Source organism: Haliotis rufescens, unplaced genomic scaffold (assembly GCF_023055435.1).
Source record: "Haliotis rufescens isolate VD_foot unplaced genomic scaffold, xgHalRufe1.0.p SCAF_5, whole genome shotgun sequence".
In the NCBI taxonomy this organism is placed as follows: domain Eukaryota; kingdom Metazoa; phylum Mollusca; class Gastropoda; order Lepetellida; family Haliotidae; genus Haliotis; species Haliotis rufescens.
In genome coordinates, this window is record NW_025964223.1 from 56,313,406 (window position 1) to 56,339,632 (window position 26,227).

Consider the following 26,227-nt stretch of genomic DNA (forward strand, 5'->3'; position numbering starts at 1 on the left):
TCCTTGGGCACGCCAGAAACCTATGGTCGTGGGTTCGAATCCCGGTTCGCCCCGATTATGTTTCTAGGTTTGTCAGCACCATACCCGTGCTCGTGGGTTTCACCGAAGTGGTAAACGTCTGAGACCTGCATCACTTCGGGCTTACCTCCCACATTAAGCTGACACGCCGTGATATAACTGGAGCGGCGTTAAACCCAACTCACTCACTCACTCAAGCAGAATATCATAGTATTTAATCTCTCTCTCTCTCTCTCTCTCTCTCTCTCTCTCTCTCTCTCTCTCTCTCTCTCTCTCTCTCTCTCTCAAACAAACCGGGACACCGAGAATGAACTGTTCATATTGCACCCCTATTGGCATAAACCAGGGTTTTCGCCCTGCCGCGCGAATGAATTAACCACAATGCTTGATTTAACCGCCTCTTCGCGATTTATAAGTACGACCGAATATACACGACCTACCCCAGGTGATTAAGTCGTCACCTGCCAGGGTATATTAGAATGTGGTTCGTCATGCCGATGTGTCCGGTCTACAGAACTCTCTCCGCAATGGGCGTGATACAGGGATATATGTCCGCACAATTAAAAATCTTATTTCAAACGTCTTATGACCTTTACAAGAATTTCAGAAACAAACAGCATCATATTCAAAAGCTGATGTTATTGCGTTTTGGCAATAAATACATCAAAAGAAGTTTGAAGTCTTTGTTCTCCCGAAAACATTAAGATCAAACGAAAAAAAAGGTTCATAGATTAGGTTTTAATAATTTTATTCGCTTCGCCCCCATATTTCATCAAAAGCGGTGATGTTGTGATGGATTTTGTAATCGGATTTCTGTCCTTCATTTCTTTTGAAATTAAACCAAATAAGAAATGTCAATGTAGAGTTACTGTAGTGCGATGACTGTCACCCACGTGCCAATACCTAACTGTAAATCTATGTCCACAGTTGACTAGGAGGGCGTTAAGTGACTGCATCTCTGATGTTGAAAGGTTACTACCGAGATAAAACGCCCAATACACTGCCTCACACCGACACATACCACTCACAGTTGAATAGGGATACGAAATATTTCATTCCGTTGAGGGAACAGGCTGTTTGTTGTTTAATGCCACACTAAGAAATATTCCAGCTATATGAAGGCGGTGTGTAAATAAATGAGTCTGGACCAGAAAATCCATTGATTGATATAATGAGCATTGATCCACGCAATTGAGATACGATGACATGCATCAACCAAGTCAGAGAGCCTGACCACCCGATCCCGTTAGGTCACCTCTTACGACAGGCATGGGTTGTTGAAGACCCATTCTACCCCGGATCTTCACGGGTCGAGGAAACAGGTGGCCCAATGGTCTCACACACAGCTATTCGCCTCATCATCAGGTTTCATGGGTTTGAATCCCAGATTCATCGGGGCTATGATGCTTGGCTTGAGCGCGTTTGCTTCACCGAACATATATAATCAGCTGACAATTAAATGGAAATACAAACAGAATGATATTTATGTATTTCTCCATATAATCATCTCCTATCTAATCTCGTTGCATTATTGATTTAAATCTTTATCCTTGCTTTGAAAGAGGTAAAAAATATTTGAATATTTAATAACAGATTCTTAAATTGCTGTGAAACAAATATAATATTTGAATTCCTTTGAAGTCACAACCCGGAACATTTTTCATTAATGGCTTATTCCTAAGTTGTGAGCATAATCATTAGATGGTGTTTTCACACTTTTTGTCGATGTTTCCACATAATTACTCCGCTTCCTGGAAATAATTTCTTTTTCGCTGGAGTTATTTACTGTAATCACCGCTAAGCCTGACATTTGTTATTTCAATGGTATTTATGTACCGTTACATAGTGCTGCACAGACATGACTTCTGTTTATAACATTAAACAAAGGACTTGGAAACGACTCTGTGTGATCTCAGAGTTATAAATAGTTTACACGAACGGTGTAAACAGATGTAAATATATTGATGTAACAGTTAAGTGCCCTTTGTAAGTATTTTCGTCCTACCATCATCTATATCCAGTTCAGGGCGTTGTAAAAGGCTCTTGTTGGAATCAAAATGTCAGTTTACAGACAGGTGCTCATTTCTTGTACACAAAGCGCCTGTCGGATATTTGCATGATCTTCAAGAGTTCCTCATGCTGCACGTGCAGACAAAACACGTGCAAGATATTGCACAAAATGGGTTGATACATTTGATGAAGAAATTTGTTGGGAGTACTTTGTTTTTTGTTGTTTCAAACCGCACAGTCATATTATAGCCAGCTGTAAATATCAACCAGGCAATCCAGTGATTGATATCATGATCATTTCTATACGGAAATAGAATACGACAGCATGGATCAACCAAGTCAGCGAGCCTGGCCACCCGATCCCCTCAGTCGCCTCTTACGACAAGCATGGGTTGCCGAAGACCAATTCTAACGCTGATGGGTCGCGTCCGTTTGTAATACGAATTGTTTATGGTTGAGGGAATCGTTTCTTCGTAATATGATTAATATGTGATGATGTCTGCGACAGGTGCTTGACATAGCACTTGCATTTGAAACATGATTAAACGTGCCCACCGCTTTCTTCACCACATCTCTAGCATTATCGGACTGATCTATTATATACGTCAAGCTATATCATTATTAATACCATTTCTTAATCTCTGTGTACCTAATAAACTTAGGATTGGTCCTCAACGCTAATTCACATGTGTTGATTCGATTCGTCTTTATTATACACATAACACGGAACAACATCGAACTTGATAACCTGGCTTGTTTGTACAGAAAGCGGGCACCTTGAACCTGTCTGCACGCCCAGCCTTCTCAGCACGTGCTGCACGGATTGTACGTCCAACAGACACACTCGGTGACCTCTTTATCTCGCAGCTGCGGTGAATGACTGGTGTTGTCATGCGCTTTGACAACCGCAGACGCCGATAGCGCACGGGAAATTTATCGGAAGGGTTAGTTTAAGTGTACGAAATAAATGAAAAATCACTACGTGTCCTACTGTTTATTGACTAAGAATGGTATCTGAAGTGGGGAATATTGAAACGTGCTTTGTGTTTGGTATGCGTTATCGACGTGTTGGTTTAGCCTCCATAACGCTGAAATATCTCAATTCTGTTTATATGGTTATTTGTCAACCGTTTCTTTCCGTGGCTGGGAATTTGTATTGAGATGAGTGAGTGAGTGAGTTTGGTTTTACGCCGCTTTTAGCAATATTCCAGCAATATCACGACGGGGGACACCAGAAATGGGCTAAACACATTGTACTCATATCGGGAATCGAACCCGGGTCTTCGGCGTGACGAGCGAACGCTTTAACAACTAGGCTACCCGACCGCCCCGTATTGAGATGAGATTAGACGAGGTGACATGGGGTTAAACGTCGCGTTCAAGATTGTTGCACTTGATAGCGATGTGCATGCACGTGTGTGTGATTTTGTAGTGCTACCCCACTGAGATACCATGCCGCAGTTTACACAATATACTGACTCAGAACCGACCATTCCTTGTTTCATTCCCTCAATGCCGAGCGCCAGGCAGGGTAACAACAAGTACCATCCCTTAACGTCCTTTGGTATGACGCGGCCGGGGATCGAACCCCGGACCTTCCGCTCTCCTCCAAATGTCGGAATTCACTTTAATTAGTTATACATGTATATACCACATGAAACTGTGATAATGAAACGTTTACGTTCGATTGTAGTACTGTGTTTGATCACAGGCTGTTATATATTATACCAGCACCAATGTTTTACATGAACACCTAGGCGGACGTTCTACCACTAGACCACAGAGGCGGTCGGAATTATGGGATCAGATATTTTTTCAGCTCCAACTACAAAACCAGATATCTTTTTGTTTAAAACTAAGAGCCTGAATAATTTTTTTTTAAGAAAATCACCTTGCGACAATGTATTTTTTTAGGCAGGTAATTCCCTTTCTTTAACAGTCTTTAGCGTAATTATTTTTTCCAGAATTTTGGGGACAATTTATTTTGTTCGATAAAATCCCAGCCGAACATCTCACAGGCTTAATTATAGTTATAGTCTGTCGTACATTGATAAAAAAATCTCTAACTGTGGCGTAAAACAGCATTCACACAATTCATTACGTGGTCATGAGAAGGCATATGTTGGATCACGAGAAGACAACTTCTACGATTACCAGTGAGTGAGTATGGTTTTACGCCGCTTTTAGCAATATTCCAGCAATATCACGGCTGGAATGGGCTGTACACATTGTACCCATGTGGGGAATCGAACCCGGGTCTTCGGCGTGACGAGCGAACGCTTTAACCACTAGGCTACCCGACCGCCCCTCTCCGATTACCAGATGCGTAGGAGTGGTTTAAGTCATTTACTGTGGCTAAAAATGTTTCTAAATGATAAACGGGCAATTTATTCTGTGTGACATGATACGCCAACATTCCGAGGCTGTGCAGTTTGATAAACAGCATATAAAATCAAATCAGACTTGATAACTAGCACATTATACACATTTCGAAGATTAATGGATAGTCTTTCAGACTGCAATTTTCTTCTCTTCAAATTCTGCTTGCACCAGAGAATGATACAAATTTAATGATTTATCAAGTGAACCAGCAATTTGCTACATTAAGGTAGCTTTGCCTCATTTTTTCCAGCAATCGATAATTTCACATTCCGTTGTATAAAGATATCCCACGCACGTGATTCAAGCGTTTTGTCTTGTAACCTTTCCTTGTGAAAGTATGAATTATTTATGAAAAATCAGTTTTATCACATTTGGAAAATATCGTGCCACAAATTTCGTAACTTACACATCTAAACTTGAGCATATAGTTAATATCAATTGAAGTTCAATACATTATTCATTATGATTATATCATTAATCGCGGTATCATCAGAAATAATTTACTGAACGTTTCATATATCTCAGTGACGATCCCGGGGTCAGAGCCAGGTCTTATACATCATTAGGATGAGGTGATCGAGCTCTGTGCCTGATTGCTTGTCATCGTAACCCGACGGCATAGATCCCAGCTGATGCTTTCAGACCCATGATCCGTATAAGCATAGGTCTTCAGCAACCCATGCTTGCCGTAAAAGGCGACTATGCTTGTCGTAAGAGGCGGCTAACGGAATCTGGTGGTCAGGCTCGCTGACTTGGTTGATGCATGTCATCATATACCATTTGCGTGGATCGATGTTCATGATGTCATGAAGAGGGCCCAGTGTCACAAAGCGATCGTAGCGCAAAGACGATTGTAACTCCAATACTTTAACATAGACTTACGACAGTCGTAGCTCTACGATGGATTTGTGGAGCGGGAACTTGGAGTGAGTGAGTGAGTGAGTGAGTGAGTGAGTGAGTTGGGTTTAACGCCGCTTTTAACAGTATTACAGTTATATCGCGGCGTGTCAGCTTAACATGGGAGGAAAGCCCGACGTGATGCAGGTCTCAGACGTTTACCACTTTGGTGAAACCCACGAGCACGGGTATGGTGCTGACAAACCTAGAAACATAATCGGGGCGAACCGGGATTCGAACCCACAATCATAGGTTTCTGGCGTGTTCAAGGGACGCAACTCTGCACAGCGAATCGCGGCACCTTAGACGACTGGGCCACCCGTGCCCCCGCGGGAGCTTGGTGTCCGTAATATCATTCTGCTGTGGTGACATCGGATTTGACTGGCTGTCAGTGAAATTCTACACATTAAAACTCTCAGTTAATTTTTGGGTCGGAGTGAGACGCAGACGGGGCGCTAGACTTGCATCACTGTTTACAGAATACTTGGTATGGCAGTCAAGCGGTAGAACAATGACGAGACCTCTCAAGATAAGAACCCAGTGGGGACCTCGGTTACAAAAAGTTCTCGTGAGACGAAAGTGGATCGAGTGGTCAGACTCTGTGACTTGGCTGATTAAATTATTTCAGAAATGTGAACGAATGTCTCTCGTCGGCATATTTCTGCTGTGATTACATCAAATTTGACGGGCTGGAAGTGATATTCCAGACTTGTTTTGTCAATTTAGAACGCAGAGCAACGGTACGCTAAACTTGCATCGTTGTTCATTATATACTCACTTGGTATTGCAAACGTAGGCTAGAGAAATTGCCGTAAGTTGAGGTGATCTCCGTTACACATTGCCTGTGTGATGAACTTTGCTAACCAGCACGCGGTGACGGCAAACAGTGCAGACAGAAGCACTCAATTACCCCAAAACTCCTTCCCAAACTGCCATGTCTGAATTGCTTTTGAGCTTAATCAAATTTCCAGACGATTAAGAAAGAACGGACTACTTTCGTCTCGTTCCGCCATCTTAGGGACTATATCAGCCTGTAGACATATAGTTATATTGTTTTCAGCTATGTAAGTTTGCTCTTTCCGATTTATTTGAGAAAAGTCGAAACTGAATTCCACGTCCGCTCTAACGTTCACCGAAATGACGACGAACACCTGCGTATTAGTATTTATTGTCCTTTTCGCAATAAAGACTTTTTGAAATCAGCTTCAACTTTTGCGAACACCCCCAGACTCGGCAATGTGTACGCCACGTTACATAATGGCTTCTGCCTGCGATAGGATTGGCTTTTATTTCATTTTCACACAAAAAATAGAACAGACATTTTCAACAGCAGAGCAGACGCCGAAGATTGAGTACAAGGTCAACGGAAAAGGAGTGTTTTGCAGTGGCGTGTTTCACAGTGGTAATGCGAACAAAAAAACCGATTACATCCTGTAATATGTATTTGTTAATATTTACTGAATCATGTAATTATTTGCGTTCGTTTAACACGCTTGAGCGTAGAAATACATAAACTATCTATGTTCATATGTAGCATATAGATGATGTTTTCTGTCTCTGTTGGTAACCGAGTCTTGGTCAGGTGAACCAGTTGTTAGAATTAGCAGAGATCTACACTGTCGGGGTACCGCGTCGGTCCCAGTCAGCGCCATATTGCTCGTTGTAAGAGATAACTTTAAATCGAGTGATCGGGCTGTTGACGTCGTTGATTGTGTCCTTGAACTTGAACGGCGCGTGATGTCGCTCCTAGAATCAGTCAGGGCACACGAATAATTGTTTCTGTTGTTTAACGCCGCACTCAGCAATATAACATCTATATGATGACAGCCTGTAAATAAACCCGTCATTGATATTCTCAGCAATGACCCACCCCATAGGGAAACGATGACCTGCAATCCACGATGTCACCGAGCCTGACCACCTCGGAAGCAAAGGTTGCTAGGGAATTATTTTAAACCGGAATTTAAAGTCGACACGCGTTGGATGCAGGGCACCTATTCTGCCCATTCGTGACGAACTCGTGTTACTCCGGGACAAGCCGAATAGCGACTCGTGCCCCTCTCTTGGCCATTTTTGCGACCGGGTTCCGTCTTAGCGCAAACGGGCATACCTAAAACAATTGTCAACTCGCTACGTTATGGTTCACATATATTTCCCCATATATTACATATATTTCAGATGCAATTTAAAGCACATCTGGACTTGCGGAATTATGATTGGGCGCATTTAACAGTGTCTTGGGTATATTTTTAGATGCAAGACATATGTAAAATCAAAAATTATTTCTGAGGGATTCGTTGACGAAGAATTTGAAATCATACACGCATTCTGATTGGTTTGTCGTATTTTCGCACATAACATTCATCGATAGGGGGCGAGTCTTCTTGCTGGTTACGGAAAGGGGCGAGTGGTGACGAATGCTATTCTGCCCTGAACTTCAGTGGGAAAATCAATTATGACCACAGTTATTCATCTACAAACGTTGGTTTTCCTTTATTGGCTTTCTTGTGGTATAACCTCGTCAATCAAGACAAAGTTGTCCTGAGTAGCGAGGAGGAACTGACTTGGGCCCTGTTCCACAAAGCGATGGAAGCGCAACGACTGACGTAAGTCTACGTTTAAATATCATGGTAGTTACGATCGTCTTAGCGTTACGATTTTGTCACGGGCCCCAAGTCATTTCCTTATAACATGAACGGATATCAGCTGTTATGTGACATCCCATTTTAAAGCCTATATATACTTGTCATAGATAAGGTTCAATGTTAAAGAGGTGTCATATTCTCCTAACAGTAATCTTTTGGAAGGCGTTAACGTTCATAGCGGTTAAACACATATGTAAAATATAGGTTTATGGACGGTCCCAAATAGAACAACGTTGATCTATGGTGTCGACATTCGTTCAAGTTTGTATAGCAGTCCTGAAAATTCCACCCCTCAACTGGGTTTTCAGTGATCCATTCCTTAAAGTGAGTGAGTGAGTATGGTTTTACGCCGCTTTTAGCAATATTCCAGCAATATCACGGCGGGGGACACCGGAAATTGGCTTCATACATTGTACCCATGTCGGGAATCGAACCCGGGTCTTCGGCGTGACGAACGAACGCTTTAACCACTTGGCTACCCGACTGCCCCGCCATTCATATAATGTTCATCACCATTTCTTTGGCGGGTGGGAGAGGCTGGTTATTCTCTTGTGTTGAAGTTTTGAATATACGGTCGGACAGAGACTGGTCGCTATTCAGGTGTACGCAGTCGCCAGGAGTGAGTGAGTGAGTGAACGAGTGAGTGTGAGGGCTTAACGGCACATTAGCTCGGTTATATAACAGGGTGTCTGCTTAACTTCGTGATGCAAGCATATTAGACGTCCAGCGCTTTGGGTCCAGCTTAGTGGTTTAATAGATCGGGCATCTGCCCGGAGAGCGGAAGGTCGGTGGTTCGATCACCGGCCGCGTCATATCAAAATACGTTGAATGATATTGCTTGTTGTTACCCTCCCTGGCGCTCGGGGATAAAACACTGTTCGGCTCGGAGTTTGTACACTGTGTCTGAATAGGATGTCCAGGTTAAACTGTGACATGGCATATCAGTGGGTTAGCACTAAAACGCCGGCATTAGACCGGACTAGTACAAACTCGCACGCACGCAAGTGCAATAAACCTGACGATAAACGCCATTTCACTTCACCTCGCTTCCAGCGATTTATTGGAACTCACAATCACATATCAAAGATCAATTTGTTATCAAGTTAATACTATGAACGAATCTGCTTGAGTGAGTGAGTGAGTTGGGTTTGACGCCGCTTTTAACAGTATTACAGTTATATCGCGGCGTGTCAGCGTAATGTGGGAGGAAAGCCCGAAGTGATGCAGGTCTCAGACGTTTACCACTTCGGTGAAACCCACGAACACGGGTATGGTGCTGACAAGCCTAGAAACATAATCGGGGGGAACCGGCATTCGAACCCACAATCATAGGTTTCTGGCGTGCCCAAGGGACGCAACTCTGCACGGCGAATCGCGGCGCCTTAGACGACTGGTCCACCCGTGCCCCCCGAATCTGCTTGACATTCTATCAGGAGCACATGGCTTCCAGCAAGAGGGATATCGATATGCTATCGAACTGTACTGAACAAAAAATGGTAACTTCCGGGATCATTATTATTTTGGGGGATGTTTGTTTCTAGTGAAGACTGGAGCGGTCGGGTAGCCTAGTGGTTAAAGCGTTCGCTCGTCACGCCGAAGACCCGGGTTCGATTCCCGACATGGGTACAATGTGTTAAGCTCATTTCTGGTGTCACCCGCCGTGATATTGCTGGAATATTGCTAAAAGCGGCGCAAAACCATACTCACTCACTCACTCACTCTGGTGAAGACTGAACACACAATTCATAAAAAAATCCACAAAATATTCATGATCCCTAACTTGTTTTGCTCAGTATAGATTAATTTGTATCTTGTAGGTGTTTCGAACCAGCCATTTCGTGTCGACTACTTGAGAAAGTGGCAGTGTTTGTGGATGTCGGTTGCTATAAAGTTGAGAAGCCTCGTATCTTAAGACTCCACTACATCTGGAGTTTATTGACAGAGGAATATGATTAGTGCACGCATTTCAAGTGTTGCCCTGAATCTGTCACAGTTGATGGCGCGTTTACAGAAATCATCCATTAATGCCTCGGATTCACACCACTATCACCATCAATAGTTACAAGTTATAACCCACTTCCATCAGTAATCAATAATCTTTATTAATATAAACATTATTCATATAAATCTTTGAGAACCGGCTGATCGAAACCTAGAAGTGTTCTCGCTCGCTTGGAGCGGACATAGAATAATATGCTGGGATGAGATCAAATGAAATTTGGAAGTATAGCGGGATTAGACGGAATTCACTCAGTGGGAGATGATGCTAATATCGGCGTGGGAGGAAAGGAAGGTACTTCTGATTGATGAGGTCGTAGCTTTATCTGGTTTCAGCAATTATCTGTGGGCACATATAGTTGCCTTTGTAGCTTGTCGTAAATACCATAATTTGTCAATCCAATTGAAGCCATCGTCTACTGGCTGAGACATGCCCCGTGTCATCATATAGACTGTGGTGATTATCCTCATTGGCTTCATATCCTCAACAATATGTACCATCGTGTCGGTGTCGGTGTCGGTGTCGGTGTCGGTGTAGGTGTCTGTGTCGGTGTTGGTGTCGGTGTCGGTGTCGGTGTCGGTGTTGGTATCTGTGTCGGTGTCGGTGTCGGTGTCGGTGCTTTGTCTTCATTGGACCAGGGGGTATTATCGTAGGCTTCTGAGGCATGTCGAAATATCTCAGTCGCAGCTTACAAAATAATTGCTGACGTGGCAGAATTGAAACTCTATTTGAAACATTCGTGCCCCGATTATACGTTACGCTACTAATATAAGAACTGGTTTGTTTGGTGGCGACTGGATCAATCATAAGCCACCGTGAGATATCTATAATAACTATGCTGAATATATGATTGTGGATGTCTATCTGTGATAAACTTACTGAATATGTATGTGTTCTTGGATATATATGTGACAGACGAACTGAACATATATTCGTGGATGTGTGTCTATGAATGAGTGAGTGAGTGAGTTTGGTTTTACGCAGCTTTTAGCAATATCCCAGCAATATCACACCGGAAAACCAGAATTGGGCTTCACATATTGTACCCATGTCGGGAATCGAACCCGAATCTTCGGCGTGACGAACTTATGCTTTAACCACTTGGCTACCCGACCGCCCCGTGTGTCTATGATCAACTCCGTGTGTTGTGTTGTAGAGCTGGTGGAAGGTGTCGATGTGTGTCTATGTCGAACTCCGTGTGTTGTGTTGGAGAGCTGGTGGAAGGTGTCGATGTGTCTCTGTGATTTACTCCGTGTGTTGTGTTGTAGATCTGGTGGAAAGTGTCGATGTGTGTCTATGACGAACTCCGTGTGTTGTGTTGTAGAGCTGGTGGAAGGTGTCGATGTGTGTCTATGATGTACTCCGTCAAGGTGTCGATGTGTGTCTATGTTGTACTCCGTGTATTGTGTTGGAGAGCTGGTGGAAGGTGTCGATGTGTCTCTGTGATTTACTCCGTGTGTTGTGTTGTAGAGCTGGTGGAAGGTGTCGATGTGTGTCTATGATGAACTCCGTGTTGTGTTGGAGAGCTGGTGGAAGGTGTCGATGTGTGTCTATGATTAACTCAGTGTGTTGTGTTGTAGAGCTGGTGGAAGGTGTCGATGTGTGTCTATGATTAACTCCGTGTGTTGTGTTGTAGAGCTGGTGGAAGGTGTCGATGTGTGTCTATGATGTACTCCGTGTGTTGTGTTGTAGAGCTGGTGGAAGGTGTCGATGTGTGCCTATGATGAACTCCGTGTGTTGTGTTGTAGAGCTGGTGGAAGGTGTCGATGTTTGTCTATGACGAACTCCCCGTGTTGTGTTGGAGAGCTGGTGGAAGGTGTCGATGTGTGTCTATGATTAACTCCGTGTGTTGTGTTGTAGAGCTGGTGGAAGGTGTCGATGTGTGCCTATGATGAACTCCGTGTGTTGTGTTGTAGAGCTGGTGGAAGGTGTCGATGTGTGTCTATGACGAACTCCCCGTGTTGTGTTGTGGAGCTGGTGGAAGGTGTCGATGTGTGTCTATGATGAACTCCTTGTTGTGTTGTAGAGCTGGTGGAAGGTGTCGCTGCTGCAGGTGTCCGGCGTCCTCTACGTCCTGCTGCTGCTGTTGGTACCCGAGTCCGCATCCTCCCAGTACGACAGAGGTAAGGTGAGTCTCTCCTCGCTCTCCCGCTACTACGCTGTCTCCTCCGTCTCACAGTAGCATTATTATCAACCACTCCCTCGTCTCAGTACTGAGTCTCTCCTCGCTCTCCCGCTACTACGCTGTCTCCTCCGTCTCACAGTAGCATTATTATCAACCACTCCCTCGTCTCAGTACTGAGTCTCTCCTCGCTCTCCCGCTACTACGCTGTCTCCTCCGTCTCACAGTAACATTATTATCAACCACTCCCTCGTCTCAGTACTGAGTCTCTCCTCGCTCTCCCGCTACTACGCTGTCTCCTCCGTCTCACAGTAGCATTATTATCAACCACTCCCTCGTCTCAGTACTGAGTCTCTCCTCGCTCTCCCGCTACTACGCTGTCTCCTCCGTCTCACAGTAGCATTATTATCAACCACTCCCTCGTCTCAGTACTGAGTCTCTCCTCGCTCTCCCGCTACTACGCTGTCTCCTCCGTCTCACAGTAACATTATTATCAACCACTCCCTCGTCTCAGTACTGAGTCGATCTCAGGCCACAATAAATTAAGACTTTTAAGACTTTCTTCCAAATTTGTCTTAAAAGTAAGGCGTAGATCAAATGCATTTATATTTGTACATGTCTTTTTTGTAAAATACATCAAGGCATCTGTGTCAATACCTATCGACGGATGTTGCTCACACGAAGCATGAATGTTTTGTAAGAAAGTGTGTGGCGCAGTTTATCAAAATATAAAATAGTGTGAAATGATGCGGGGTCTTTGGTAGTGGGACGGGCGGGGATGAAATTTAACAGTTAATTTGATAAAGCCTAAACCTTATTCTTTTGTATTTACTTATGATACTAATTTGTCTTAGTTTACGTGTTATTTTTTACCGTCGGTGGGTAAGCCTTGAGGTTAAAAGGTTTGTTCGCCCGTCAGAACGATATCCCGTTTAAAGCATAACGTCTGAAGCCAATGCTCGCACAACCAGGGCAGGGGTATTGCGAAATATATTATCTTGAAGTCAGTTTGTTTGTTTGTTTGTTTGATTGTTCGTTGTTTAACGCCGCACTCAGCAAAATTCCAGCTATGTGATGGCGGTGTGTAAATAATCGAGTCTGGACTCGACAATCAAGTGATTTACATCATAATAATCGGAACACGTAATTGAGATCGATGACAAGCATGAACCAAGTCAGAGAGCCTGACCGCCCGATCACGTTAGTCGCCTCTTACGACAAGCATAGTCGCCTTTTACGTCATGAAGTCAGTTGACTCTAGTGTCTCTGACGTACACTCGCTATACTGTATTGGCTGTGGTGTAGACTCCATGTGTGATACATGGTAGGTAGAACCCAATGTCCTGAATTATTCACATGTCGAGGGTGGCCTAGTTGCCGCAGTGTAGAGTTGTGCCCCTTAGTCGCTCCAGAATCCTATGATCGTGCGTTTGAATCCGTTCGACGTTCGAAGATTCGTCAAGATTCTGATTCCGGTGTATCATCACCACTCGTGGGTTCAAAGTGGTAAATGTCTAAGATCCGCATCTCTTTCGACTTCTGTACCAAAATTGACTAACGCCGTGAAATAGCTGAAATACTGTTCAGAACGGTGTTAAACTAAACTCACTCACTCAAGCGATGTAGCACAGTGGTTAAAGCATTGGTTTCACCCGTCACACCCAGGTTGTTTCACCACGTGAACACAAAGCGGTGTAAACCATCCCTACTTTTTTACAACTCTCAAGTGGATGTGATTTATCAACCATACACGCTATTAGAAACCTGAACCAACTCATTTGCAATTACGAAACATAATCGTTGTATTTTTTATTAGATTCTATTTTGTGGTATCTAAACAGTTAATCAGTGTTCCCATATGCAGCTTTGCAATGCAGCTTTTTTATTTGAAATTAAGTACCACATCATGTTCAGGATCAAAGATGCAGAGAATGTTATTGTTGCAGCATCATGAAGATGATTACACAATTTACGCACGTGTTGACACGCAAAACATTAGGGTGCTTTAATATGGCGTCAGAGACACGCTTTTATCATCTTTGTGAAAACATGTTAGATTGTCGTTACAGCGACTATTGCAATATTTTACGATTCAGTCCGTCTTCATGTATTCTATCAAAATATTTGATGGGCATCAATATGGATGTAGCTGAAGCATCGACGAACTGTTTAATCTTCTGATTCTACCGAAATTAGTACTTCTGTATTGCGACCTTATGTAATTACAGTGATATTATATGCTTTTAAAACATAAGAAAGATTAAAGTGTTTAGCTGTTGTTGTCCGATGTAGCGAGGGTCATCCAACGCCCCACTGTAACACAGAACCAGAGGAGTGAATGAGTGAGTATGGGTTTACGCCGTTTTAGCAATATTCCAGCAATATCACGGCGGGGTACACCAGAAATTGGCTTTACACGTTATACCCATGTGGGGAATCGAACCCGGGTCTTCGGCGTGACGAACGAACGCTTTAACCACTAGGCTACCCGACCGCCGAACATGGACAGAATAACATTACTTTAGTACGAACGTCCTGCTGACATAAACTCAAATGTACTCGTGATATCCGGGTTAGAATTGGTCTTCAGGAACCCATGACACCTGATGATCAGGCGAATAGCTGTGTGTGAGACCATTGGGCCACCTGTTTCCTCGACCCGTGACGATCCGGGGTAGAACAGGTTTTCAGCAACCCATGACACCTGATGATGCGAATAGCTGTGTGTGAGACCATAGGGCCACCTATTTCCTCGACCCGTGAAGATCCGGGGTAGAATAGGTCTTCAGGAACCCATGACACCTGATGATGAGGCGAATAGCTGTGTGTGAGACCATAGGGCCCCCTGTTTCCTCGACCCGTGAAGATCCGGGGTTGAACAGGTCTTCAGCAACCCATGCCTGTCGTAAGAGGCGACTAAGCCTGTCGTAAGAGGCGACAAACGGGATCGGGTGGTCAGGCTCACTGACTTGGTTGATGCATGTTACCGTATCCCAATTGCGTAGATCGATGCTCGTGATATCAATCACTGGATTGCGTGGTCCAGATTTAATATTTACAAACCGCCGTCATATAGCTGCAGCGTTAAAAAAGAAACAAACAAACTTTAATTTTTCTTAATTGCATACTTATGCCCAAGTTGTGATGGTTTTGTATCATTGAAACGCCACTGCCTAGGTTATTCTGCCTGTGGGCTATAGAAAGCCAGCGTGAACGTTACAATGGGTTATTCTGCCTGTGGGCTATAGAAAGCCAGCGTGAACGTAACAATGGGTTATTTCAAACCGTGTTATATCTGGATGAAGCTGTATCTTTGTACAGTGATGGAATAAGGAAATAAAGCTGCATGTTTCCAATACAAGCAAGCATTTATATAGCTGCTGGCACTAAACTCTCAGATGACAGGACGGCTGCAGGAACAACACTCACACCACCACCTAACAACTCTGATTTTATGAAATTCCAAAAGCAGCACTCCAAACTGGACAGAACCAGGTCCACCTCTTACCGTTATTTCTAGCGTGTTACATGTCAGGGGGTGAGGTGAGGTGAAATGAGGTTTAACGCCGCGTCAAAGATTATTCCACTTGTATGGCGTCATGCATGCACGTGTGTGTGCGTGTGTCTGTGTGTGTATGTCTGTGTGTGTGTGGCAGCTTGGACTAATCCGGACTGATGCCGATTTATAGTGTTAGTACACTGAGATACCATGCCGCAGTTTAACATTAATACCCCACTCAGACATAGTTAGTCCTGCACCATGACCGTGGAATATATTTATTTTATGAAAAAATAATAATCTAGAAATGCATACAAAAGCAAGTCTAGCCAGCTCAAGCTAGCTCTGAAATCAGCATAGGGAATTTTTTTTTATTTTTAGAGTCAAGAAGGATATTGTGTAATATAAGATTTCAGAGACTAAATGTTAGTCTAAGACATAGTATACTAACCCCGAACCGACCAGTCCTGTTTAAGCACATTAACCCCGGACCTTCCGCTCTCCGGGCGGACGCTCTACCACTAAACCGCGGGGGCGGTCTCGTGTCAGAGGGTGTCAAGGGGTTGTGACAGATGGTTGTGGGGGTGCTTTTAAGAGGTTGGTTGTCAGTAGAGGGGTGGGGTGGGGGAGGATATGGTTTGTGGGGGAGGGTGTAATGATAAGTCGTGAGGGTGGGCGTGACTAACACTGATTGATCGGATGCCTCGCTAATTTTCCTCTTGGTATGAATACACCAAGCCTTTGAGTGATTATATAGCACTGCTGTTTGTGTATTGATTGCTGCAATTAAATCAAGACGTTCTGCACGAGGCATTTCCGATGTGTTCTGTATGATTGAGATGGTGTGAGAAAAACGCTTGGAATGATTGCCCCGATATCCAGTCCATTAAACAAGCCCCTTGCTAACGACACTCATTAAGAGATGTAATTGATCAGATAATCTAGCCTTATTGTTGAGATGCTAATTCAAAACCCATTTAGGCAACAAATGTCACATAAACAATACGTACTTAGATGTAAATCATCAGAAGAAAACCACTTAAATGACATTGCCATCTGAAACATTAACATCGCTGAGGGACACACTTCTTAATGAGTGAGTGGGTGAGTTGGGTTTAACGCCGCTTTTAACAGTATTCCAGTTATATCGCGGCGTGTCAGCTTAATGTGGGAGGAAAGCCCGAAGTGATGCAGATCTCAGACGTTTACCACTTCGGTGAAACCCACGAGCACGGGTATGGTGCTGACAAACCTAGAAACATAATCGGGGCGAACCGGGATTCGAACCCACAATCATAGGTTTCTGGCGTGCCCAAGGGACGCAACTCTGCAAAGCGAATCGCGGCGCCTAAGACGACTGGGCCACCCGTGCCCCCACTTCTTTATGAACGTTGGACAAACTGGGAACGAGACGATGCGATGTGTTTCACACTAGGATATATAGACTATTCAACTAAATAAATTAAATTGTTTCATTACAGATTTTAGCTCACCTCAACATATTTAAAGGTTCAGTTTTCAGGTCTCATCGTTGAGCCCCCTCGACTGTTTTTACATATTCGACGTTGACAATCCAACTTTTCATTGATAATCCAACTTTTCATTGATAATCCAACTTTCCATTGATAATCCAACTTTCCATTGATAATCAAACTTTACATTGACAATCAAACTTTACATTGATAATCCAACTTTACATCGATAATCCAACTTAACACTGACAATCCAACTTTCCATGGATAATCCAACTTTACATTGATAATCCAACTTTACATTAATAATCCAACTTTACATTGATAATCCAACTTTACATTGTCAATCAACTTTACATTGATAATCTAACTTTACATTGATAATCCAACTTTACATTGAAAATCCAACTTAACACTGACAATCCAACTTTACATTGATAATCCAACTTTACATTGATAATCCAACTTTACATTGGAAATCCAACTTAACACTGACAATCCAACTTTACATTGATGATCCAACTTTACATTGACAATAAAACTTTACATTGATAATCCAACTTTACATTGATAATCCAACTTAACACTGACAATCCAACTTTACATTGATAATCCAACTTAACACTGACAATCCAACTTTACATTGGTAATCCAAGCAAGGGTGTTTCTAAAAGTTTCTTACCGAAATCGGATACGCGTTTAAACATTAAAAATATTAGTATGATCATTTCTCAGCTATTTATGTATATATCAATATGAAATTGTGCAGTAAGGAGGGGCACGGACCTCTATAACCACACAGCCCGTGGTTGGGGGTATTCCCAAAACGCAAACCTGACTTCCATGAACCCTTTGGCTTTTGACAAGGGTATTTAGAACAACTACTAAAGTACACGATAACCATTATGACTGTTAATAGAATTCATGTTTATGAACAGAAACTATATGCAGTGTGCCGTTTGTCATTTTCCTCTTTTTGTTTCACGATCTTGTAACATACTTATTCAGCTATCATTAGAAATAACCTGCAACAATAGGTGACAGATAATACACAGACTCGTTATGAACCAAGATTCCGAGATAAGTCAGCCTATTCTGGTGCCGTTACACTGGTCTCCGTCTACAAATAGCTTAAATTGAAACTCATTTCAATATTGGAACCACTCGATCGAAAATAATTGGCCGCTTCATTTGTCTCCCAATATATTCTCTGCCTGAATGCTACAATACGATCTTCCAGTTCAAAGGACATTTGGCTTTTCTTGCCAAATAATATGTAGATCTCATCGAGTTTGGCGCAGCCATTCTGTTATCCTCGACTAAATTTACTTTTGTGGAATAGTGTTTAAACCACATGTGCTGCTGCTTGTACTAATCCGGACCAATGCCGATTTATAGTGCTAGCCCATTGAGATACTAAGCCACCACATTTTAACATGAATATCCCACCCAGGCACAGCATACTGACTCCAAGTCGACCAGTCCTTGTTTGCCGAGCGCCAGGCAGGATAACAACAAGTACCATCTTTTAACGTCTTTTGGTATGACGCGGCCGGGAATTGAACTACCGACCTTCCTCTCTTAGCTCAGACGCTCTACCCACTAGACCACGGATGCGTACCAAGGGATAATAAGCTATTCATACTACTGAATAGACGGGTTAGAGATTATTGTCATGACACAAAGTTTACTTAATGCTTGTACGGAGAGAAGATTGATTTCGAAATGTGGCATTTCTCGATAGAGAAATATCGTTGAGTCAACAAATGATTTCAACATTTCCCTCAAGGACTCGTCACGCAAATATGTAATACTAAACCTTTCAAATTCAAATGCTAATAGCTCAACAAACATGCCAGTATTGCCCTTTTAAAACTCACGAAATCGATAAAATATTATTTTAGCGAATGTACTTCCATACGTGTTTATGTCATATTCACATATGTGTATGAAGAGGTTTTTGAACTGTTGGATAGTGTTTTCTCGTCACGCCGAAGCCCGGATTCTTTTTTTTACATGGGTAAAATGTGTAAAGCCTATTTCTGTTGTCTCCCGCCTTAATATTCACGGATTGATGATGAAAAGCGGCGCAAAACCACACTCACTCACTCATAAACATTTTATTATCATATACTTCCACATACATCACACTAAATACGCTTTCTTTGTTCTCTATTTTTTTAGATTTAGTTATTTGATTCTGGGGTTTGCTTAGTCCCGACGCAGACCTGGGTTCGATTCTCTCCATCAGAATGAAAGCATGGGTGACCTTATGAACAGTTATTTGATACAGTTGTCATTTATATACATCTTTAAACGTCGACTTAACATGATTCTGAGGTGTCAACTTTATATACAATTGAAGAAGGTCGACTTTACATTCATCACAGTACGTCGACTTTACATTCATCACAGTACGTCGACTTTACATACATAACAGTACGTCGACTGTACATACATAACAGTACGTCGACTTTACATAATTGTAGGACGACTTTATATTAATCGCAGTGTCTTATATGCTTGTGGTATTTTTAACTTAGAACGCTCATATGCACGTGGACGATACCGTTTTAGTCGAACATGTGAGTGAGTGAGTGAGTTTGGTTTTACGCCGCTTTTAGCAATATTCCAGCAATATCACGGCGGGGATACCATAAATGGGCTTCACACATTGTACCCATGTCGGGAATCGAACCCGGGTCTTCGGCGTGACGAGCGAACGCTTAAACCACTTGGCTACCCGACCGCCCTTGTCGAACATGTAATCATAGTCCTTGCAAACGTTATAAAGTATAAACACATTTCTATTGATTTGTGTGCTTTCAGGCTTTATTTTTCATATTTGTTTGATCAGTGTTTCCTATTTATGTGTCAACAAACCTTTCATTAGAAATGGAACACGTCCGTAATGGCTCTATGGAACACCGTAATGTTGTGTTTGCGTTAGTTGTGTTGTATATGGTTACGATTTTTACGAGCCAATTTAAGTGAAAGTATGGAACGTGTGGGAGGTTATTATGGGTATTTTGTCCATTTAGAGTGGATGTATGATTGATAAGTTTCCCGTCCTCCCTACAATCATCCATGGTCTCTACGGGATGATAATACTTATCGTGGAATCTAATTCTGTCATTTTGTTTTTCCAGACCTAATAAACAGACAAAGAAGGAACGACGAAGCTCTACAACAACTTAGGAGTATAAAAAGGTTGGTAACCATGGAAACTCGGTCTTATCTATGCTCGGGGAAATGTCCTCATATTCTAAGGTCATCTGCATGCAGCCATTGGCAACATGCCATCAGATGTCATTAAGCCATGTCCCGAAGCTTTTGTACTTATTACCTCAAATAATCCTTTATATGTGAAGCCAAGGATTCCTACCAGATACTTAATCTCTGCAGCTGCTGAATCAGATTGTGGCTTTCATTGACAAAAATGATGTCCGAGGCAATTCCCTGTTTTAAATTTTACCAGATGTTACCGTGTCATTTCAGGTGAACAACAATTAACTTGCCTTTGCATGTGTTTGTGACGGGTGCCACCAGTTGGGCAGGATACGCTCACTTTTACGCGAACACCTGGTATCATCACTACTTGATAGTGATTCATAACACATGCTCATGATATAGCAGAGATTTCTTATGAATATGGAAAGGGCTGTGTCGCTTTTATTTACATCTTTCGCTATGATCTTATGGTAACAGCTCAATTTTACTTGCTTTGGTGGACTGTCCAGTCTGTGAATGCATAATCCTCTCAATCGGTCGTCAAAGCGTTGTTTTTTGTTTATATTACATCTAGTTCGGTAATATTCCAGCAAAACTGCGGCCTGTTGATAATGGAGTCTTGACCAGACAATTAATTGATTGATACTATGAGAAAGACCTGCTTGGTGTGCTGCTGGAGAGTATGTGTGTGTGTGTGTGTGTGGGGGGGGGGGGGGGGGGGGGGGGGGGGTCAGTTCTATGCGGGAAATTCCACGGGGATACAGCATAAAAGAGGGTTAAAATAAAGTTATTTTACGGGTTCAGTGAAATTATCCAGTTAAAGGGGTACTTTACGCAGTCTGGATCAGGCAATCCACTGACTGCCATCAATCGGTTTACGATGCCATGCGTTCAACCAAGTAAAGAGCCTGACCAGCCGATCCAGACATATAGGTTGTGTAGGATGTATACGTTGCGTGTTATCGATTCTAACGCGGAAGACATGTGCTTAAATCATGATCACATTTTAACGAGTTGTTAAAACGTCGTGGGCGAAAAGCAAGCTTTTCCCTTTAATTATTTACAATTTCTTTTTCATTTGTGAGGCGTTGTCATTTCAAAGATGATACAAAATCAATAAACGTGGACGTGTTCCTTGTTCTGAATGAAAACAAAACAAATTCTAACTTCTTCATGAAAATATAAGCGACAAAACTCCTTCTATAGTCATAAGAAATCTCTACTAGCAGTGTCCATTGTACGTTTCCGACTATAACGAACTGTTTCGTTGGATTTTTTTTAAATTGGTAAGTAACACTAAAGACACGATATCTTTTTGGAAGACAGCAATCAAATAAAGAAGTTGTCATCCAAAGAGATATTTGATCTTTTCTCCGCCTTTACCACGAGTGTGTGTCTATGAATCACAATGAAATGGTGATGACACCAGGTGTTCGTATCCTGCCCACCTCTAACACCACCCCACCCCCCCCCACCCCACTCCACCCCACTCCACCCCACCCCTACCCCACCCCACCCCACTCCACCCCACCCCGACCCACTCCACCCCACCCCTACCCCACCCCGACCCACTCTACCCAACACTCGTTACAAACACATGCAAAGGCAAGTGAACTGTTCACCTGAACACACACGGGGACATATGGTAGCAGCCAAAATAGGGGATTGCATTGGACATCATTTTGGTCAGTTGGGAAAGTGCAGAGTAAGTCTAACAATGTTAATTCATTTTATTAACACTTGTCGTGCACTACCAGTGAGTGAGTTGGGTTTAACGCCGCTATTCACAGTGTTCCGGTTATATCAGGGCGTGCATACAAATAAATTCAAATACCGCTCATGGCAATGTACCCCGGTCTGTGTATAACAAGAAAATAATTTTGGCTTCTTGCTGATACTGAGTAAAAACGTGCAGTGTTCGATTCCTATGATGAATACTGAAGCCAGTGTCTGGCGTACGCAGACCCGCCATGAATACCACATATACCCAAATACTGGTGCAGCTTCATAAACCTCCACTTTATTGCTCTATCATGTTTTATAAGTCAATTTATCAGTGACGTAGATTATTTTAGTTCTGTGACTTGATGGAGTCGCATTTCGGTGTAAGGCGAAACCGCTCCTTCGAGTCCTTCAGCGGTAGTGTGTTTACGTGCGTGGTCGAATCGAGTTTCATCATTCGGGTCTATTTAATAGGACGGTGATTGTAGTTTTTAAGTAAATTCTCAGATTACCAAACCTAAGAACAACGCTAAAATAACGCTTTGTTGTATAGAATCGCTTTTTATGTCCGACTGGGAAAGATATTCATTTTACAAATGTCATAACTGATACGGGTTTAAAAACATTTCGTCTTAGCATTACATTTCGTCTTTCGGCAGGGTCAAATTAATTAATTGTTGGACATTTTCCCAAAGTGTTCTCATGGGAACCAGATGGCTAAGAGGAGGTCCCCAGCATCCAATTGCTGGTAGAGATGGAGATTAATTTTAATCGGGTGGTCAGGCGAGGCGATTTGGCTAATAGTGTGTCATCATTGCCTTATGCTGTGGATAGGTGCTCATGATTTCGATCATTAGTTTGTCCGGTCCAACCTCGATTAATAAATGGCTGCCGTGATGTGGATTGACTAGCGACGAATTCTGTTTTGAACATTCACTCACTCAACTTTTTACAGTAAAGTTACGCATGGCGATTTGTAATATAAATGACAACATTGTGTTGTGTGACCCAACATTTTCGTGTTTTTATTTTCTTTAAACTAATTAAAATGATCTTTTATAACCCTTCATTTCACCCCGCCTCAGTAGTAACAGTGGGTAATGTTTGTAACTAGTGACAAAGTGATGACGGTGGTGGCAGTGGTAGTAGTCGTGGTTGTAGGCAGTGACGTCGGTGAGTGGGATCAGGAAGCAGGAGTGGTGATGGTGGAAGTTAGTGAAATGGGGTATAACGTCGCGTTCAAGATTATTCCACATACATATCGATGTGCAAGCACGTGTATGTGTGTGACTGCTTGTACTAGTCCGAGTGAGTGAGTGAGTTGGGTTTAACGCCGCTTTTAACTGTATTCCAGTTATATCACGGCGTGTCAGCTTAATGTGGGAGGAAAGCCCGAAGTGATGCAGGTCTCAGACGTTTACCACTTCGGTGAAACCAACGAGCACGGGTATGGTGCTGACAAACCTAGAAACATAATCGGGGCGAACCGGGATTCGAACCCACAATCATAGGTATCTGGCGTGCCCAAGGGACACAACTCTGCACAGCGAATCGCGGCGTCTTAGACCACTGGGCCACCCATGCTCCCTTGTACTAATCCGAATTAATGTTTATAAGTCCATTGAAATACCATGCCGCTGTTTAACATAATACCCCACTCAGACTCAGTATACTGACTCCGAGCCGACCAGTCCTTGTTTTAGCCCTTAATGTCCAGCGCCAGTCAGAGTAACAACAAGTACCATCTTTTAACGTATTTTGGTATGACGCGGCCGGGGATCGAACCACCGACTTTCCGCTTTCCGGCAGACGGCCCCCCCACTTGACTATGGAGGTGGTGAGTGAGTGAGTATGGTTTTACGCCGCTTTAACAATATTCCAGCAATATCATGGCGGGGGACACCAGAAATGGGCTTCACACATTGTACCCATGTCGGGAATCGAACCCTGGTCTTCGGCGTGACGATCGAACGCTTTAACCACTAGGCTACCCGACCGCCCCCTATTGAGGTGGAAGTTACTGTAGAGTTGTAACGGTGGACTTTGTAATCACTGGTAATAATATGAATAGAGATGTTGGAAAAAGTCTTCTTCTTAGCCCCCGTATCTACAGTGTTGAAGGAAACAGGCAAATTGTTTTGAGCAGGAATTAAGAGTTGTCTCCCTTTTCCAGACGCGTGTCCTACAGGTACGTGAGCAAGCGCCGGAAGACCCTAGAGTGTCGGGACTGGAACCAGTACTGTGTCCCATGGTCCTCGGAGTACGAGCAGACATGCTGCAACCCCCGCAGGCTGGTCTGTAGATGCAACCTCTGGATGCAGAACTGCAGATGCGTGTCGAGAGCATGGGGGAAGTGACGTCACTCACTGGGATCTTAATTTCAACCAATCAGCTCAAAGATTGTCAATCTCGTGTGGGCTGTCACGTGACTTCCTGTCGTCTGCGAAGGTGGTGGAGAAGGCGTTCAAGAAACAGACCAATGTCCGTTATTTTGTATGTTTCATATGTACGGTTACTGTGAATACCGACTGTGTTCCAACAGTTTCTATCGTCTTTGTTCGTTGTGCTCCTTCTGTAAATATTAACAACTATATGGCATTAAATTTGTTTTACACGCAGCTATATGTTTGAGTCTTATGTAAAGATGTGGTTGCACGTGGTCCTATGCACAGAGCGCAGGTCACAAATCTGGTGAAGTTAGGCAACGTCGGTCCTTGGAAGGGTGACCGCGCTCAGCAGCGTGGCTCCTAAGAGTGTCTGCCCCACACTGAAACACATGCAGCACATGCAGCACATGCGGTGTCTCCTTTGTTCGAATTGTGCCACTGTTCACCCAGCAGTGAATGGGTACCCGGTAGGTTCAGATGGCAGATGTTGTTAACCATCTAGCGCCTAACAGGCAACTTGGGTTGTATACTCCCCAGGAAGCTGAGAATGATTGTTGAGTGCACACTGATCCATTGACCGGGGTAATAAATGTCTAAGCGCTTAGAGCATGCTTATGCATGGAGTACAGCGCTATATAAATGGACTATTATTATTTATTATTAAATACCAGGTTCGGGTTCCACATAATCTTATTTATTATAATTATGCTAATGTAAAGGACGTTCGACTGTCTTGACGCTAGGTTCGCCCTGACCGGGCCCTGGCCATCAATGCATATTTCATTACTGCATTGCAAACATGAACTGCCGTGCAAAAAAAAGTATAAACTTGAAACTTGGATGTGACCAAATAATGACAAAATTTATCAAAAAGTTAGCAGGCTGAAAATTTCACTCTCCGAAAACTGCAAAGTTAAGATCCAAAACACAACAATTATGTACAAAAATGCATCACCATCGAATAGCCATTTCTTTTTGTTTAATTTTAGCTACCATTAAACATGGATGCATACTTACATTTTCCCGGCAGTGTATTTGTACACCACGTTAATTTCGACACAAAATAATGTTCAATATGAAAGGGGTCCGATCCAGGACGAGGATCAGGAATACCTACATCACTGAGGCAATCAATGTATCCTGGTATTAACATCCTGCTGGACATTTGCTGCATATTGCATTATTCAAATCACAAAGGCCAAATGGTGTTACCTACACGTCCACAAAAAGAGCTAATATCATCAGATGTTTTGATTGTTGCTTCAGGTCGCCCTCAGCAATATATATGACTGCGATCTGTTATTAATCGAATCTGGACCAAACAATCCAGTGATTGACATGCATCAACCAAGTCAGCGTGCCTCACCACCCTGTGCCATTAGTAGCCTCTTACGACAAGCATGGGTTGCTGAAGAGATATTCACGGGTACCATGCTGATGAAGTAGAGCTTTAAAACAGACGGTCCCAGTCATCTTCATTAGAGGTGCGGGGGCACGGGTGGCCCAGTCGTTTAAGGCGCCGCGATTCGCTGTGCAGAGTTGTGTCCCTTGGGCACGCAAGAAACCTACGATTGTGGGTTCGAATCCCGGTTCGCCCCGATTATGTTTCTAGGTTTGTCAGCACCATACCCGTGCTCGTGGGTTTCACCGAAGTGGTAAACGTCTGAGACCTGCATCACTTCGGGCTTTCCTCCCACATGAAGCTGACCCGCCGTGATGTAACTGGAATACTGTTAAGGGCGGCGTTAAACCCAACTCACTCACTCACTCATTAGAGGTGCATGTGCACTTTTCGTTTAAAGACATCACTACGAAATGGGGCTATAAAACGTCAACGCATGGA

The 26,227-nt window shown here is 43.1% G+C and overlaps 1 protein-coding gene across 2 annotated transcripts in view; it reads left to right on the top strand.

Annotated features, from left to right (window-relative positions):
• LOC124125908 overlaps nt 1–24,615 on the top strand; it is a 44,485-nt gene extending 19,870 nt beyond the window's left edge. Inside the window, exons 1-4 of one of the 2 annotated variants that reach the window (XM_046489299.1) lie at nt 10,198–10,245; nt 11,978–12,074; nt 20,194–20,254; nt 24,171–24,615. In XM_046489299.1, the coding sequence (XP_046345255.1) occupies nt 10,213–10,245; nt 11,978–12,074; nt 20,194–20,254; nt 24,171–24,354 (375 nt within the window). In that variant the 5' untranslated portion in view covers nt 10,198–10,212 and the 3' untranslated portion in view covers nt 24,355–24,615. Of the gene's footprint in view, nt 1–10,197; nt 10,246–11,977; nt 12,075–20,193; nt 20,255–24,170 lie in introns of those variants that run through there. The other variant, XM_046489300.2, reaches the window with a different exon arrangement.
• Nucleotides 24,616–26,227: the final 1,612 nt, after the last annotated feature.